This window comes from Balaenoptera musculus, chromosome 20 (genome assembly GCF_009873245.2).
Source record: "Balaenoptera musculus isolate JJ_BM4_2016_0621 chromosome 20, mBalMus1.pri.v3, whole genome shotgun sequence".
Classification (NCBI taxonomy): domain Eukaryota; kingdom Metazoa; phylum Chordata; class Mammalia; order Artiodactyla; family Balaenopteridae; genus Balaenoptera; species Balaenoptera musculus.
This window is the reverse complement of record NC_045804.1, coordinates 19,965,894-19,982,087: the sequence shown is the minus strand read 5'-3', so window position 1 is coordinate 19,982,087 and position 16,194 is coordinate 19,965,894. Positions and strand designations below refer to the sequence as shown.

Genomic DNA, 16,194 nt, shown 5'->3' with positions numbered 1-16,194 from the left:
CGCACCCCCAGTTTTTTCCTTTTCCTGGTCCTGCTCCAATGCTAGAAATATTTCACTCAAGGTTAACTCTTATAAACCAAACTCCCACACACTGATGTAAAATGGCTCATGGGCAAAATTTAAGGAGCTGAGAAGTCACTGCCACTCAGACACACCTGAAATGAGCAGGGAACGATCAATTTCATCGCAGATGCTTGTGAGGGAGTTTAGGGAAACGGAGCGCAGCCTGGCCCTTTCATGTCCTACAGATGGATGTGAAGCTGGGTCCGTGTGAACACAAACCTGAGCCGACCTTAACCTTGAGTCAAACAAACGATCGGGAACCATCTGCGTCCATCAGAACATGGCAACCACACGTCGAAACAAGTCTCTGTGTTTCCCTCATTTGCTCTATGTTCTTCATGTCTCCCTTCTGTCTTTCACATTGAGAGATGTAAGTGGCTGTAGAACACTTGAAAATGGCACTCCCTCAAGTCTTGACTGAATTTTTGCATCTTTCACACAGTGAGATGAGGAAAGTCCAGAGGACTTTTGCAAGGTTTTGTTGCTAGGGCGGACAAGCAGAGCCGGTGTGCTTTAGTTGATTTTATCTGTAATTAGGAATGATTTTGCCTTTGTGGCTGGCTGGTTCCCCCTTGGAGAGGCTTTTTCCCACTCTCTGGTTTTACAACTCACACTCCTAAAAGAGGCAGGAGGTGATGGCATCAGAGGCCTGAGTTAAAATCCTGACTCTAAAAAAGTTCGTTATTGAGTTAATACACACGTTTATTAAATGCCTATGAGAAGCCAGACTTTGGTGCTTTAAAGATAGAAGACATTATCCTTGTTTTCAAGAAGCCTGCAGTCCCCAAGGAGTGTAACAAATGCAGTATTACGTAGTGAGTGAAAGAATGGGGGTGGACTTAGCTCCCAGAGGTGGCTGGACCTCGCTGGGGACTCCCAGCTTCCACTGTGGGGCTCCCAAGCTTCTGCTCTGGGGTGGGGATACCGTCTGCCCCCTGGAGCATCTTGGGATCTAGAAAAGGCAGTTTCCTCAAAGAAGGGGCACCCAACTCATGCAAGAAGATTCAGAAAACGATTGTTGAAATCAGTAACCCTTGAACTACGTCTGGAAGGCAGGGGAACAGGCCTAGGCCGCACAAGCAGTGGCTTTCCAAGCAGTGGAAACAGCACAGACCAAGTCCGTAACGACTGCAAATTCCCCTGTTGACTTACATTACACATGCAAATCAGCTCCCCATCATTCACGTCCATGAGCCCCTGATCTGTAAAATGGAAAAAATAACTCTTGCCGGGCTACATCAAGAGTTGTTGTGTGGATTAAATAAAGACTATCAAAGGGCTATGTAAACTGGGAAGTCCCATTAACACCATTATGAAAGAGAATTGTGGTACAGGACTCCATCAAGATTCGACTCAACGATTACAATGTTATGTGACAGAAAGAGCCCTGCCCTGGCTTTGCCACTAACCCACGATCTGTCCTCCATGCCCTCCCCGCCCCACAGGGCTCAGTTTTCCTTATCTGTAAAATTAGTGGCTTGGACCAAGGAACACCGAAGTCCCTTCAAGATGCTGCCATTTTATTCCTAAGTCCCCATTGAATCTAGTTGCCAGTAAGCAGCACGTGGCTCCCTGCCCCCCAGACTATTTCTTTACTCATTCCTAACCTTTCCCTTGGCAGCCAAAGCATAAAATTCATCAAGCACGTTAGACAACCCGTGGCACATTTCCTGTTTTCCTCTGTTCCCTCTGCAGGTCACAGACACACAGAACCCAGCCTTTCCAGGACTCAGCCAGGACAGGGCTGCCGGCCGCTTAACGAAGGCTGCATGCCTCCCAGGGGCTGAGGAAAGTCCTGGGCAGAGGCTGGGGTTGTTTGCTGGGACGAAAGGCACCCTGGAAGTGGAAGGCTCAGTCATTCATTAATTAATTACAATTGCGGGTTTGTTCTCAAGAATGACTCCTTTGAAATTTCTTTTCATCCAACACTGACTGCGACAGAGGCATCGGATATCCAGAACGGTCTCCAGTTCCTCTGCGCGAGTATTTTTATTCCAGGACCTGAGATTCTGTTCTGATCTGTCTCTTCCCTTGTGAGTCCCTTCCACCCTCGCTTCAGAGCTGGGGTGTGTTTATTTGGGGGTTGGGGTGGGGAGGGTGTGTGTCTGTGTGTTTAATGTCTACTTTTCGGAAGGAAATCTGTGCTACCCCAAATAAGCTTTCTGTGGACTTTAATCAGACTTTTTCAGATAAATGGACAATGAAAAAACCCACGGAAAGATTAGAAAGACCCCTGAGACGAATACCCACCTAAGGTCGTGGGCCACACCTGCGGGTTACAGCTGGAAGGGAGAAGCAAGCTGGTATATCGATGCGGCTGTAAACAACAATACCGTGTGTGAAGGCCCAGGGGCACTTCGGGATTGACCAAGAGGAAACACGTGTTGCACAATTATAGGATCTTGTTGGTACAGTTGTCAGAGAAGGGAACTCCCACAGCAAAGGGCATAAAACCACCCGGGGCAGTCTGCGGCAGCTCGGTTTTGCGGTGCCAAGGAGTGGACCAGAGTCCAGCCCTGCCCCAGACACAGATGGGACCATGAACTCCAGCCACAGCTTCAGCCAGACCCCTTCAGGCTCCCTCTATGGCACAGGAAGCAGCTGGGGCCAGCCAGGGAGGTTTCCCCGGGCTCCCAGCGTCCACGGTGGCGCAGGGGGGGTCTGCATCTCGCTTTCCTTCTCCTCGCCCAGATGTCCACCCCCTGGGGGTTCTTGGGGGTCTGGAAGAGGCAGCTCCCTCCTAGGCGGAAATGGGAAGGCGATGATGCAGAACCTCAATGACCGCCTGGCCTCCTACCTGGACAAGGTGCGCGCCCTGGAGGAGGCCAACGTGAAACTCGAAAGTTGCATCCTGAAGTGGCATCAGCAGAGAGATCCGGGCAGTGAGCAAGATTACTCCCAATATGAGGAAAAGGTCAGCTGCCTGCAGGAGCAGGTAAGATCCTGGGTGACCCTGGAACTCGAGAGGGGGCTGCATTTCCAGGGGACCAGGGGAGGAGAAATCAGTAGAAAAGATAATTGCAGGAAAATGGCAAAAGAGCTTCAAGTTATCCTGAACAAAGGTATTCAAGGATATTTTCTTATCATACCTTAAATTTGGACTTGGGAAAGTCTGTTTTGTATATTTAATCTTCTGTACATGAACTATATAGAGAAATGGAAAGCAACCAGGTGCTATCCAGTATCACTTAAGATCCAACGATGTAATCGTAACGATCAGGGCTGGTCCTCATTCCGCATGCTCAGGGCACAAGGCACAAGAGAGCATTTACTTTCTCATTACATCGGTTCTGCTCCACCTCAAAGTCCTGGCGACCATGTGATCATCCATCAAAGAAAGGCTGAGCCGTACTATTTTGGAGATCACACCTAAAAGCTGTCACTCCACTAGCAGATACATCTTTGTGATATCCCTGGATATTTCCTCTTGGGGACTGCCAGAAGTTCTGAATTCTAGCCACTCACAGTTCTGAAAATGGCATATTGCTAGGAAAAAAAATAATAAAATGAGCATGACTTTTAGAATCTCAGAGTTAGGATGGATTATGAAGACGTCTTCAAAAAATAAATAACTTTTCAACCAAACATTTAAAAAGCTAACCTTCTACCTTCTGGGATGTCTCAAAATATCGGCTAGAAGTAGAGGGAATCCAGTCATCTCCTAGGTTATATTTTAAAGCTATATAAATTCCCTCTTCTGTAAAGTGATCCCAGAAAATTTCCTGTAAGATCATGATTTAACCTATCCTAGAAAGAGACCCCTTCCTGGGCCTTTCATGACTCATGAAATGTTCTGCATAGATACAGCACTCTTCTGCCCCCACTTTAGGGATGTTAAGTGTTACTCCAAAAGTCTATAAGAAAATGATTTCGGGAATTCCCTGGCAGTCCAGTGGTTAGGACTTGGCCCTTTCACTACCCAGGGCCCGGGTTCAATCCCTGGTTGGGGAACTAAGATCCTGCAAGCTGCACAGCTTGGCCAAAAATAAAACAAAGAAAATGATTTCAAAAATTAATCTATTCCTTTTGAAACACAGAGTTAGACATAGTCATGCAAATATTAGGATATAGAATGGCTCTCAATAGTACTATATTTGGCTTGTTGGTTTACAGTCAAAAGTTCTATTTTCCTCTCCCTGGTAGGAGATTACACACCCTGGAGCAACGATGCTGCACTAATACACCAACTAGATTCCTTTAAAAGGATGAACTCAGGGCCTTGGGGAGAATCCCGCTCATTAATTACAACATACAATGCAAAACCTATGCCTCATATATTATTTCTCAAGCCATCCTTATTCATTAATTACTGTGAAGGATGTCTCAGAAATAGTGATTGTATCACAATATTGTATCAGGTAACCCAACAAGTAGGAAATAGTTTCAGTTTTTAAATGTGTTCTATATCAACTCGTGTACTATGAGAATGCTACCTGGGGGAATCAGACTCTTGATGTGGGTTTTGCCATGGATAAATTATCTTTTTAAAAATATTTATTTATTTATTTATTTATTCATTCATTCATTTTGGCTGCATCCGGTCTTAGTTGCAGCACGAGGGATCTTCATTCCGGCATGTGGACTCTTAGTTGCGGCGGGCATGGGGGATCTAGTTCCCCAACCAAGGATAGAACCCGGGCCCCCTGCACTGGGAGCATGAAGTCTTACCCACTGGACCACCAGGGAAGTCCCATACACTGTTTCACACCTTTATTATTATTTTTTAATAAACTTTTCATGTGGAGTAATTTTAGATTTACATGGTACAGAAACTTTCCATAAATCTCTCACCTAGCTCCCCATATCATTAAAATCTTCCATCACCATGGCACATTTGTCACAACTGAGGAAGCAACATTGGTACATTTCTGTGAACTAAATTCACCTTTGTCTCAAACTTAATATATCTTGGAGATTTTCCTGTATCAGTACATAGGAACTGATGTTCTTTTTTTATATTGAAATATAGTTGATTTCCAATGTTGTGTTATTTCTGCTGTACAGCAAAATAAAGCAGTTAAACATATATATACATTCTTCTCCATTATGGTTCATCACAGAATATTGGATACAGTTCCCTGTGCTATACAGTAGGACCTTGTTATTTATCCCTTCTATATGGAAGTGATGTTCTTAATGACTACTCCATGGTCTTCCAGTTAGAAGTCTATTATACATAAGGTACTTAATTGGTCCCTTGTTACTGGAAAACTATGGTGTTTCCAACACAGGTGGTGTTTTTTATTTTCTGATTCCATGGTGTGTACAGTGCATAGTTTCTCTGGATGTCAAGCAAAACCTCAGTGCATAACTGAGGCTAACTGCAGGGGTCGTCAGGCCATTTTGGATGGAGCTACTTTTCATCTCCCATGAGCTTAGATCATGCAAAGACTATAGAGCCTGGAGGGAAAAGCATTGGTAAGAAATCCCTAAGCAGCACTGTAGAGGGAAGACAAGGAAATACCTACAGAATCCCTTTTTAGAGCAAAAGAAGTAGTCATAATACCAGTTGGAATCCACCAAGGGGAGCAAGAAGTTGGGCAGGGGCGGCCAGCTTGGCTATCTCCCACCAAGAACAGCAAAATGTGGAGGGTGCATCTCAACGTCTAAAACCTAGGATTTATCCAATGCAGACATTGGCTCTAGTCATAAAACGTTTAAAAAAGAAAATTAAATATTTTACATTTTTCTGAACTAATTTAGCTTCAACTGATTTTTCAGAGAGTCTACAGTGTGCCGAGAAATGATAAGTATTTTACAACGGTATTTTATTTAATCTCTTTGAATCTAATTCTCATAACTCTTTGGTGAAGCAGCTAATGTTATTATTGCCATTTTATGGATGAAGAAACTGAGAATGGGCCAAGCTCACCCAGCGGGTGGGTGCTGGAGAATGACCCCAGGCCCTGCTCTGGGAGTTCCATACCCAGTGTACTGAACACCTCTAAATCCTGCTGTTGTGTATTCATGACACCAAATTCCTAGTAATCAGTGGAGCTTTGAACAGGACCAGATTTTAAAAAGGCGTCTTTGTGTTGAGGTATAACTTTGTCTTAAGAAAATCCTTTCTAAATAAAGGAATTGTCTGTATAAATACAATGGGAATGTCACAGGATTCTCTGGCTCCAAGTAAGTTACAGAAGTTTGGAGCTAGGACCTCTAAGGTCACCTGCTTCTAGTACAAACTCCTTATTTAACAGATGATGAAATGGAAGTTCAGGGAGTTGGGTGACTGGCCCAAGTTCACGCGGATGGTCAGTAAGTGGAAGTAAAAGGAAAATCTCCTGGTTCCTGATTCAGCACGATACTTGGTACAAAAGCAGTATTATACTTTTGCTATTGAGATATCTTCCATCCAATTTTCCCCAAGACAGTGACATACATCAAATGTGCATTTCATATATTATTTCTCTGATATGTGTATTTCTCTGATTACAACTACCTAGAAGTATTTACAAATCATATATTTATATAAAGAATTACTCAGGTAGACACTTCCAACAATAATCTTCTTTTTAAAGTAAAAAAAATAGAAACATCTAGTGAAAGTCTTTACCTGGAGGCAGCTTAACACAGTTAAAGTTTTAACACAGTTAAAGTTTATTAAGCTACTTCATTTGATGATAAATAATTATTTCCATTAATATTTTTTAATTTTACTTTTTTTAGTTTATTTTTAATTGAAGTATAGTTGATTTAAAATATTTCAGGTGTACAGCACAGTGATTCAGTTATACACATATATATAATCTTTTTCAGATTCTTTTCTGTTATAGGTTATTGTAAGAAATTGAATACAGTCCCCTGTGCTATACGGTAGATCCTTGTTGTTTATTTATTTAATATATAGTAGTGTGTGTCTGTTAATCCCAACTTCCCAATTTATCCCTCCTCCTGTTCAGTTAATATTTTGATAGCTACAATTGGGGCATTCTCATCATGGAATAATTTAAATACATACACACACCTACAAGTTATGTGTATGGCTATGGTCATTTAGGGCAAAAAATAATTATGGTATGTGATGACTATTATGAAATACATTTAAAATTAGTTTAAATGTACTATAAAATACATTTAAAGTTAGTGTGACAAACTAGTATCAGGGATACTTTGTATCAGTGACACTTTGCTCAGATCATGTTTCACTGATCAGAAACATGAATGCTATCACAAGGGAGAATTACATTCATCTAAAATAATTATTGCACTTTAGGAGAGCCAATTAATATTCACAATAGGAAGTCAGAACCTAAACTTCTTTTAACACCTTCAGACGTGGATGAGCTTAAGCAAAACAGCAACGAGTGCATCGTACTAGAAAGTTAAAAAGCATTTTCCACCATTACTCTCCTTCCCCCGCCTATATCATTCGTGGAGCAGTTGCATCGATCCTGTCAAAAGTCAGAGTAAAAAAAAGACAGTGAATGTGACTGCAGACCATATCCTTACTATAAAATCATTCGTGTGCTTTGCTCAGTAAATATTTATTGATTTGACTACTCATTATTCCACTGCTAGAAAAAGAGGTCATCTCTGCTGACAAGTCAGATTCCCAGGAACTGGGCATAAACGCAGCTCTCCTGTGTGCTTGTATACAACTGAAATGACTCTTGGTGTGTGTTTTACAGATAGTAGATGGCAAGATGACCAACGCTCAGATAACCCTTCTCATTGACAATGCCAGGATAGCAGTGGATGACTTCAGCCTTAAGTAAGTTCCTTCTTCACGGTGCTGCGGGACAGGAGGGTTGTTTGGTGTTTTTTTGTTTTGTTTATGGAATTGCTCTTGTTTTTGTTTCTGTTTTGCAGAAGGAAAACTTATCTCACCATTACCCACATGTAACATCTTAGTAAATTATAATGAAAAGGCATAATGAGAACAAATACCTGACCAGACCCTAGTTTAAAAAAAAACCTGGATATAAAATACACTTTTTGGTATGGGGAAATTTGAATACAAACCCTTAGACAATATTTAAAAGTTATTATTGATTTTTTTAGGTGTGATAATGTTATTATGCTTATTTAGAAAACTGTCTTTTTGTTAAAAGATACATTCTGAAGTATTTAGGGGTGAAATGTCATAATGTCTATAATTTACTTTAAAATACAAAATAGAATATGGATGAAGCAAATATGGCAAAATGTTAATAGTTGCTAAATCCAAGTGATGGGCATATGGCTGTTTATTATTGCATTTTCTTTAATAAAAAAAAATAACATTGAGTCACCATCATAGAAAAACCTTCATGAAACAGACATACGAATGATGCACAGCATGTATTCATGTGCTCTTATTAAATGTAAAAAGTAAGATATTCACCTCTAAACTAAGGTGAATCCTTCCAACAGCAAGTGTACTCTTCTCTTCCTTCTAACCAAAGGTATGAAAATGAACACTCCGTCAAGAAAAACTTGGAAATTGAAGTTGAGAGTCTCCGAAATAACTTGGATGATCTGACCATTGTCACAACAGACTTGGAACAGGAGGTCGAGGGGATGAGGGAAGAGCTCATCCTCATGAAGAAGCGTCATGAGCAGGTAGGATTCCCAGGACGTCCAGGTAACTAGCATAGCTCTTAATCTGCACATTTCAGGCGACTCAATAGCTACAGAAGAAACCACCATCAGAATGCCAGCCCTACTGTCTTCAACCTAAATAATCATAAGGAACCATCTCAATGTCTAATTTTTCCAAGTTCAGGGTTATCTACCCAGATGTCAAATACAACAGCCAAAATACAATCGCAATTAACGATGACATAGGTCAACAGTTTTGTTAATATACAATGTTTATCTAGACCTGTTTGTAAATATGATACCAGAAAAATAAATGTGTGGGATCTAACTTCTTTCATTAACCCAACGTGCAGCAAATTGGGGACAATAGAATAAAGAGAATCTGCCACTGATCCAGGTAAATATAACTAGTGGCAAAAACTGAGTCCTAATTTCCAGAAACATTTAACTCACTTTTAAAAAGTTACCATCCATCTAAAGTCCCTGAGACTCTGATGAAAGGATAGAAAAACAATCCCCATTTTAGGCAAACAAAATTGCTTATGAACATCAAAGAGCCTCAGCTTCTGCACAGCTGGTTAGACAGTGATTGTTAATGAAACCTTACCTGTGGTTTCTTGGTTTTATGATACCCTATGGGCATCAGCCCTACAGAGTCATAATTCACTGACAAGATTTTGAAAGTCTCTACACCTTTTGGCTTTGGGTTACGGAACTGCTTCCCCAAAGTTTGGCCTATAACCTGAAATGTTCAACTGTTTCATTGTGTCATCACTTCACGTATGAACATTTGCCGAAGAGTACTTTACACGCTATGTAGGCATAACGCTTTGCAAAACGTTTTCAACCAGGGATTAAGTCAGTAATCACAGAGGCCATTTGATTACCCTGTCTGGTGCTATTCTTTACTTTATAAAATTATAAGAGAAAAAACGTACTGTTTTGTCATCAACAAATGAGAAACCAAATCAAATCAGTGAAAGAGTGGCAACCACATAAGCTGAGTTTTTTTTTAATTTAATGTGTATTTTATTTTACTTTATTTTTGGCCATGCCATGCAGCATGTGGGATCTTAGTTTCCCAACCAGGGATCGAACCCGCGACCCCTGGAGTGGAAGCACAGAGTCTCAACCACTGGACCGCCCGGGAAGTTCCAGCTGAGTTTTTTAAAGATCTGCGAACTGCTGCCCATTAACACACTTCCAGCCTTCTGATGTCACAGCTGATTCATTTTCTCTCTCTGTTATTAAACAGGAAATGGAAGAACATCATGTGCCAAATGACTTCAAGGTCAATGTGAAGGTGGATACAGCCCCGGGAGAAGATCTGATTAAGGTCCTGGAGGACAAGAGGCAGGAATATGAGTTTATAATAAAGAAGCATCAAGACTGGTATAAAGAGCAGGTAAAAGAAAGATGCCCAAACTCCCCAAAGGTTCCATTTCCAAGTGGTCCCAATGCCAATGCCTCTGCTCTTTGCTTGGTCCCACAGTTAGCAGCCATGACCCAGGAGGTGGCCCGTCCAACAGCTGTGCAGAGCAGCCAAAGTGATATCCGTGAGCTGAAGCTCACTTTCCAGGCCCTGGAGATTGACCTGCAGGCACAGTGCAACAAGGTGAGTTTGAGCCGGGAAGATCCTGGGTCAGGTACCTCCTTCTCCACAAAGCCTTCCTTGACCTCTCCCCCAGGCCCATCTCCCCAACTCCCTTGGGGCATCTCTCCATCCAAATTCCCACTTTCCATCCAAATTGTCCATGATGAGGATAATAAGAGCTATCATTGATTGAGGTGTCCGGGTTGTGCCATATTCATTACATTGAATATCATCAATCTTCACATTAACCTTTCCAGGTAGGTCTTGGTGACCCCCTTTTAGAGATGAGGGGACCAAAGCCCCAAACAGTTAAGTGAATTGGCCAAGGTCACACAGCTAGTAAGTGGCCAATGGTGAAGCCATATGGTGGTTTGTGGCAGGGGGGTTGGGCAGATTTACACCCCCATAAACTCTATCAGTACCCTCCCCACTTACAACCATGCTGCCCCCCAAATTCCAATAAAGAGAAATTCTGGTGCCAACATGAATAGGAGGCAAATCCAGGCCTGGCTGACTCCAAAGTACTGCTTTATTCATTATGTGTGTGTCTTATCACCCAGTAAACTGTAAGTTCTCGTGTATAAGTCATTTCTTTAATCATCATGGTTTTCAGTAAAACGCTTTTATGCACGTCATAAGCACTCAAAATTCATTAAATAAAACCTATCATTGGATTCCCTTTTTAGCCTATCTGAATCTTCTAATCATTCATCAATATCATTCCCGAGTGCTACTCTGCCCTCAGTCTTGAGGAGAAATAATTAGTTCATTTTGTTGCAGGTGCACGTGGTATATTACTGTTATGTTTTAGGAATCGGTGACGATGAACAGACATTTAAAATGTACACTGTCAAGGTGATAATAATGAACAGAAGCATAATTACAGTGTTTTATAGCTTTCAAAACATTTTAACATTAGATATTTCACCACAACCCTGTGAGATCAGCAAGACATTTAAATCCATTTTCACGCATCCGACTATCTGACACTATTCTAAGTACTGAAGATTCGATAATAAGGAAGTTTGTATTCTGTGGATGATAGACAAAAAAATGCACAAATCATCAAAATATGTAATATGTTAGACGGAGGAAAGTGCTACAAAGAAACGAAACGTGAGAGGTAGGTTTGGCATGCCAGGTGAAGAACAGTCATTTTAAACAAGATGGTTGAGAGAGGCTTTACTGTTAAGGTGGCAGTTGAGCAAAACCCTAAAAGTGATAAGGAGGTGCATTATGCGGCTATGGGGAGGCGGTTCCAGGTGGAGGGAACAAGCCGGGAAGCCAGTGTGGCTGCAGTGAGTGAACAAAGAGAAGAAGAAGGGAGAGGAGAGAGGGGGAGGCCCTGGGGTAACAGTGTAGCCTTGACCCTTGGAGGAAGGTCAGGAGGAATTTGAAACAGAGGGTATAGACAACTCTTTGAGGAACTTTGCCATAAACAAAGGAGAGCAGAGAAATTGGCTGATCACTGAAGGTAGATATGGGCTCAAGAAAGAACAAATTTTAAGGTGGGAGAAATTATTCTATCTGAAAGCTGGTGGGAATAATCTAGGAGAGAGGAAAACATTCACGTTGCAAGAAGGTGGGCACTTGCTGAAATAACCGGGGCATGGACAGCTCATGCATTGTAACAGGAGGGGAATGAGTATCAGACACAGATTCACGTCTGTGGGTGGAAGTGATGGCGGGAACCGGTGGGAGTCCTCTCCTGATGGCTTTCATCTCTCCGGCGACAGAGGAAGCAAGGCCATGGGCTAAACGAAAGGATAGGGGGGAGGAAGGTTTGAGGACAGAGGAGAAGGAATGAAATAGCCCTTTGGGAGAACAGGAGAGTGACGAGACCAGGGCCATACGGCTTAATGTCCAGGCAGCATGAAGGGCCCCCTGAAAGTTAGCAGCCTTGATAAAGTGAGAGTATCTAGCACAGTTATGAGTTTCTCTTTAAGATCAAAGTTATGTGCTCCAGAAAAGCAGGTGGTAAATCCAAACAGAACAGGGACTTGAACTCAGTTCTCTGTATCCTTCATTTTGCAGCTTTCAGAATTTCCTCAAAAATAACCCTATGTTACCATTGTCATAATCAAAAAGCATTGCTTGGGACTAGGGTTGCCAGATTCACCAAATTAAAATGTAAGACACCCAGTGAAATTTGAATTTCAGATCAACAACAAAATGGTTTTTCTAGTATAAGTAAGTCCCGTGCAATATTGGGGCAATACTTGGGAATACTTATACTAAAAAATTACTCATTGTTTGTCCGAAATTCAAATTGATTCACGTACCCCCTATTTTTTCTGGCATCCCTACCCTAGACCCTTCTCTGAAGATACAAAGAGACAGCAGTCCAGCTGCCGTTTCCCTCTAGGAGTTTTCAGACTGGCCAGAGACAAAATGTAAGCATAAGGAGGTAAGGAAGAGATCAGGGCAAGGTGGCATATACCCACTCCCAAACAAGCTACGTAAATAATAAGCACTACAGAAATGCGGTCAAGTTGCCGAAAGCTCCCTGACACAAAGGCTTTATGCCCAGAAAATGGGATTCAGATAGTCCTGACTCCTCGCTGCCTGGCTCCAAACCTATGTCAGCCTTCTCCTCATCACGCAGCCCCAGCTCCACCAAAGACACCCAGCACAGTGGTTGGTGTATTCTAACTACTCAGCAAGCACAGGTTATTGAATCAGGCCATCGGTCAATTGATGAAAAAAATATATCATTCCTCTTTCAGAAATCTGCTTTAGAAAACATGTTATCAGAGACCCAGTCTCGGTACTCCTGCCAGCTCCATGACATACAAAGAATCATCTCCCACTACGAGGAGGAACTGATGCAGCTACGCCATGATCTGGAGCGTCTGAGCAACGAATACAAGGTCCTCCTGGGCATCAAAACCCACCTAGAGAAGGAAATCTCCACCTACTGCCAGCTCCTGGATGGAGAGAATGGAGGGTAAGGCAAAGGCTGGCAGGGAGGAGAACGGAAAGGGTATCCGCCCTTGTGTGCATTCACATACTTTATGGTCCTGTTAGCCATCCTCACTCTAGAGAAAGAAAGGTTTGTGCTGAATTTCTTCTGAAGATATTTAGATCAGGTTGTATTCCATCAAGCAGCAAGTGTGAATTCATCAGCTATTATTCCCAAGACACTAAGATATGAGGTCAACAGTTTCAACTAATATATTAAAATCTCTAGAAAGAACCAACTAAGAAGGTTTGGCTATAGTGTTTCCCAGTGGGAATGCACACAATTTTGGCTCCAAAAAAAAAGAAAGGTGGGGGGAATGTTTTATTCTAACAGCAGGAAAAGATTCATAAAAGATTGAGATGTCTAGATTTTCAATCTGGTATCTCTGACTTTTGGTATACCTGTCCACAAAAAGGGCACATATGTTCTATGATCCAAGAGAAAGGGTTAGAAGTTTTTTTGACACATAAATAAAATGTTATTGGAACAAGCTTTGAAGAATCTGAAAAGCCCAGGGGTTCCAAGCTTCAGACCCAGACCCTGGAAAGGATCTTAGTGAAGGCAAAGCCTGCAGCTGGCTGAAAGGATGGAGGTGATTCAGCAGACTTCTCCTGACCCCAGGGTCAGTGGGAGGCAGTACTCCCTGCCTTCTGCATCCAGGAAGGTTCTCCCATGAACTCACGACCTTGAGACTACAGAACTCAGACAGTTATCCTCATGAAAGAGCTATGAATTTACAAGCAGGCAAAGGAAGTTAGTTCATCTTGAGAAGTTTTTATGATTGTTGCTAATACTAAAACGAGCCTTTACTCACTTTATAGGACAATGAAGAATCTAAGTCGAGTGTGGAAAGGTAAAAAAAAAAATTCTTCATTGTTTGAATCTACTTTTTTAAAATAAATCAGCACATTTATCCATTCTGCAGTACTCCATACCCCTCGTGTACTCGAATGTTCTGTGTTCAATTTTTATTTTCTTCCCAAATTGCCAGGAATATTCAATTAACAACTAGATAAGACAGAACAAAGATGAGCTCTCAATATTGTCCTAAGAATATACATAAAAGCTCTTTGCAAGCAGTAAAGTAGATGAAAATGGATCATTAATATTATTATATTCTCTATTAAGTTATGGGATCTGTTTGACCAAACCCCTAGAAAATTAAGAGGAAATGATTTCACGTAAATTCCCCAAACTATATTCTGTGGAACACTAGTGTCCCATGAGATTTTAATTGTGTATTATAAAAGATGTGTTCTATGGCCCGATATGGCTGGTATACTGTGTACTATTATCCTCTTGGAAAAATCAGGCTGTATTCAGTATTAAAGATGGAGAACAATACTGCTGCAGGGAAGAAAAGGAAAAAGAAAGAGAAAGAAACCACAGCAAAAATTTTACTTTGTTTAACCCAGTGTTCCCAGAATACCTTTGATCCGGGAACCCTATTTTCTCAGATTACCTTTACGTCTCACAGAAAAGTTCTAAGAAACCACAGTTTGGGACAGGTGCACTTTCTGATTAGTTTATGATAAAAGTTCTAAGGCTTAGAGGTTCAGGGACTCAGAGTCCAAGTAACCATCACAGAACAGCTGTCTCATTGCCATCCCTCTGCAAGATCCCAACAGATGGTCCTTCATCAGCCTCTCTTTGGCCATGTCCAGCGATGGGGAGCCCATTACTGGAGGGGGTGGTCCAATCTACTATTGGAGAGGTTTGACTTAACAAAGTTCTCCCTGGATCTCTATTAATGGTTTCAAGTCTTCCCTTTGGTCTAGAATCGGTTTATTGATGTATCAACAAAGCACTTATTCAAATATATCATATCTTTGAAAACTGAGACCATGATAAACATTCCTGGCTTCTCACCCATCCTTCATGAGGCATGCTTTCTAGCTCTTAAAGTGAGGTCCCCAGAATGGCATTTAGTGCTCTATAAGCTCATAGGATCTGTGGTGCAAGTGCTGAAAGCCCATATAAGCAGAAAGGCCCCCTCCAGCACTTGTGGTCAGAGACTAGATTCTGTATCAGGAACACCTAGGATGAAGGTCTTGACTGCTAGAAGTGACACTGCTCAGACACTGTCATTCCTGAGGGGTAGGAGGAAAAATCTTCCTGGTAAGATCCCTTTTCACTCCAGCAGAGCCCACCATATGGCTTAGTGATCATTTTGGAAGGCACAGAGAGCCTCTGGATACTGAGAACAGGGAACTGAAAAGAAGTACAGTTCAGATGGTGAGGAGAGCATTGGCAGTGACCTCTTTGTTCCTCTTTTTTTTTTTCATCTGCAGCTCCAAAGATCAAGGTCATCATACAGGAGAGCATCAATGGAAGAATAATTCTTTCTCAAGTGAATGAGATCTAAAAGTATGCTGAGGCCAATAAAGTTTCTGCCTGTTGTAAAAACTATTTTCCCCCAATGGAAAGTCCTTGCCCAGACACAAATGGTGAATTCTAAGAGGTATCCTTGGAGTTATCAAACTTGGAATCTTTTTTTTCTCTGTAACAATCTCACCAGATGTTCCAAAATGATCTTAATATACGGCTGCACTTTTTCAATCAGAGTATGAGTTCATGAGCTTAAAGCTCTCCTTTCCTAATACAATCGTCAGATTCCCATTATTGTGCATCTGTTTTGTAGCCAATAAAACTCCACATCAGCTGAATCATGTCTTTTATTTTATATCATAAGGCAAGACAAGACCTCAAGGTCTCATCTTGACGGATTCTCAGAGCATTCATGGTCCACAAAAGAGCCAGGGGAAGTTAATGCTTGAATGTGTTTGCAGCAACCAAACACTGGGCAGAATTGTCACCTGCAGCCATGCAATCTAGGGACAAGATGTGGTTCATAAAGTTCTCCAGATCTCCAGACTTCTGCCTGCAGGAAAGGCGGGGTGGAGATAGAGAAAGGGACACCCAGAAAGGCCTCACTGAGAATGCGAGATGACCAAAAACTATTCTATCTCACAGATAGATAGATAGATAGATAGATAGATAAATAAATAAATAAATAAATAAATAAATAAATAACCTTCAGGGCCTAAAAGAG

The 16,194-nt window shown here is 41.7% G+C and overlaps 1 protein-coding gene across 1 annotated transcript; it reads left to right on the top strand.

The window, feature by feature from the left end:
* Window positions 1-1,917: 1,917 nt before the first annotated feature.
* Window positions 1,918-15,808, top strand: KRT23 (keratin 23). The gene is made up of 9 exons (XM_036835981.1): window positions 1,918-2,096; window positions 2,243-2,998; window positions 7,695-7,777; window positions 8,451-8,607; window positions 9,842-9,991; window positions 10,079-10,201; window positions 12,907-13,127; window positions 13,964-13,995; window positions 15,434-15,808. The coding sequence occupies exons 2-9, from the start codon at window positions 2,603-2,605 to the stop codon at window positions 15,505-15,507; spliced, it is 1,236 nt and encodes a 411-aa protein (XP_036691876.1). The 5' UTR covers window positions 1,918-2,096; window positions 2,243-2,602; the 3' UTR covers window positions 15,508-15,808.
* The last annotated feature ends 386 nt before the right edge of the window (window positions 15,809-16,194 follow it).

Coding starts and splice junctions, on each gene's coding strand:
- KRT23 (XM_036835981.1), top strand. CDS start 2,603: ATGAACTCCAGCCACAGCTTCAGCCAGACCCCTTCAGGCTCCCTCTAT. Junction 2,999..7,694: donor TCAGCTGCCTGCAGGAGCAG/GTAAGATCCTGG, acceptor TGTGTTTTACAG/ATAGTAGATGGCAAGATGAC. Junction 9,992..10,078: donor AAGACTGGTATAAAGAGCAG/GTAAAAGAAAGA, acceptor TTGGTCCCACAG/TTAGCAGCCATGACCCAGGA.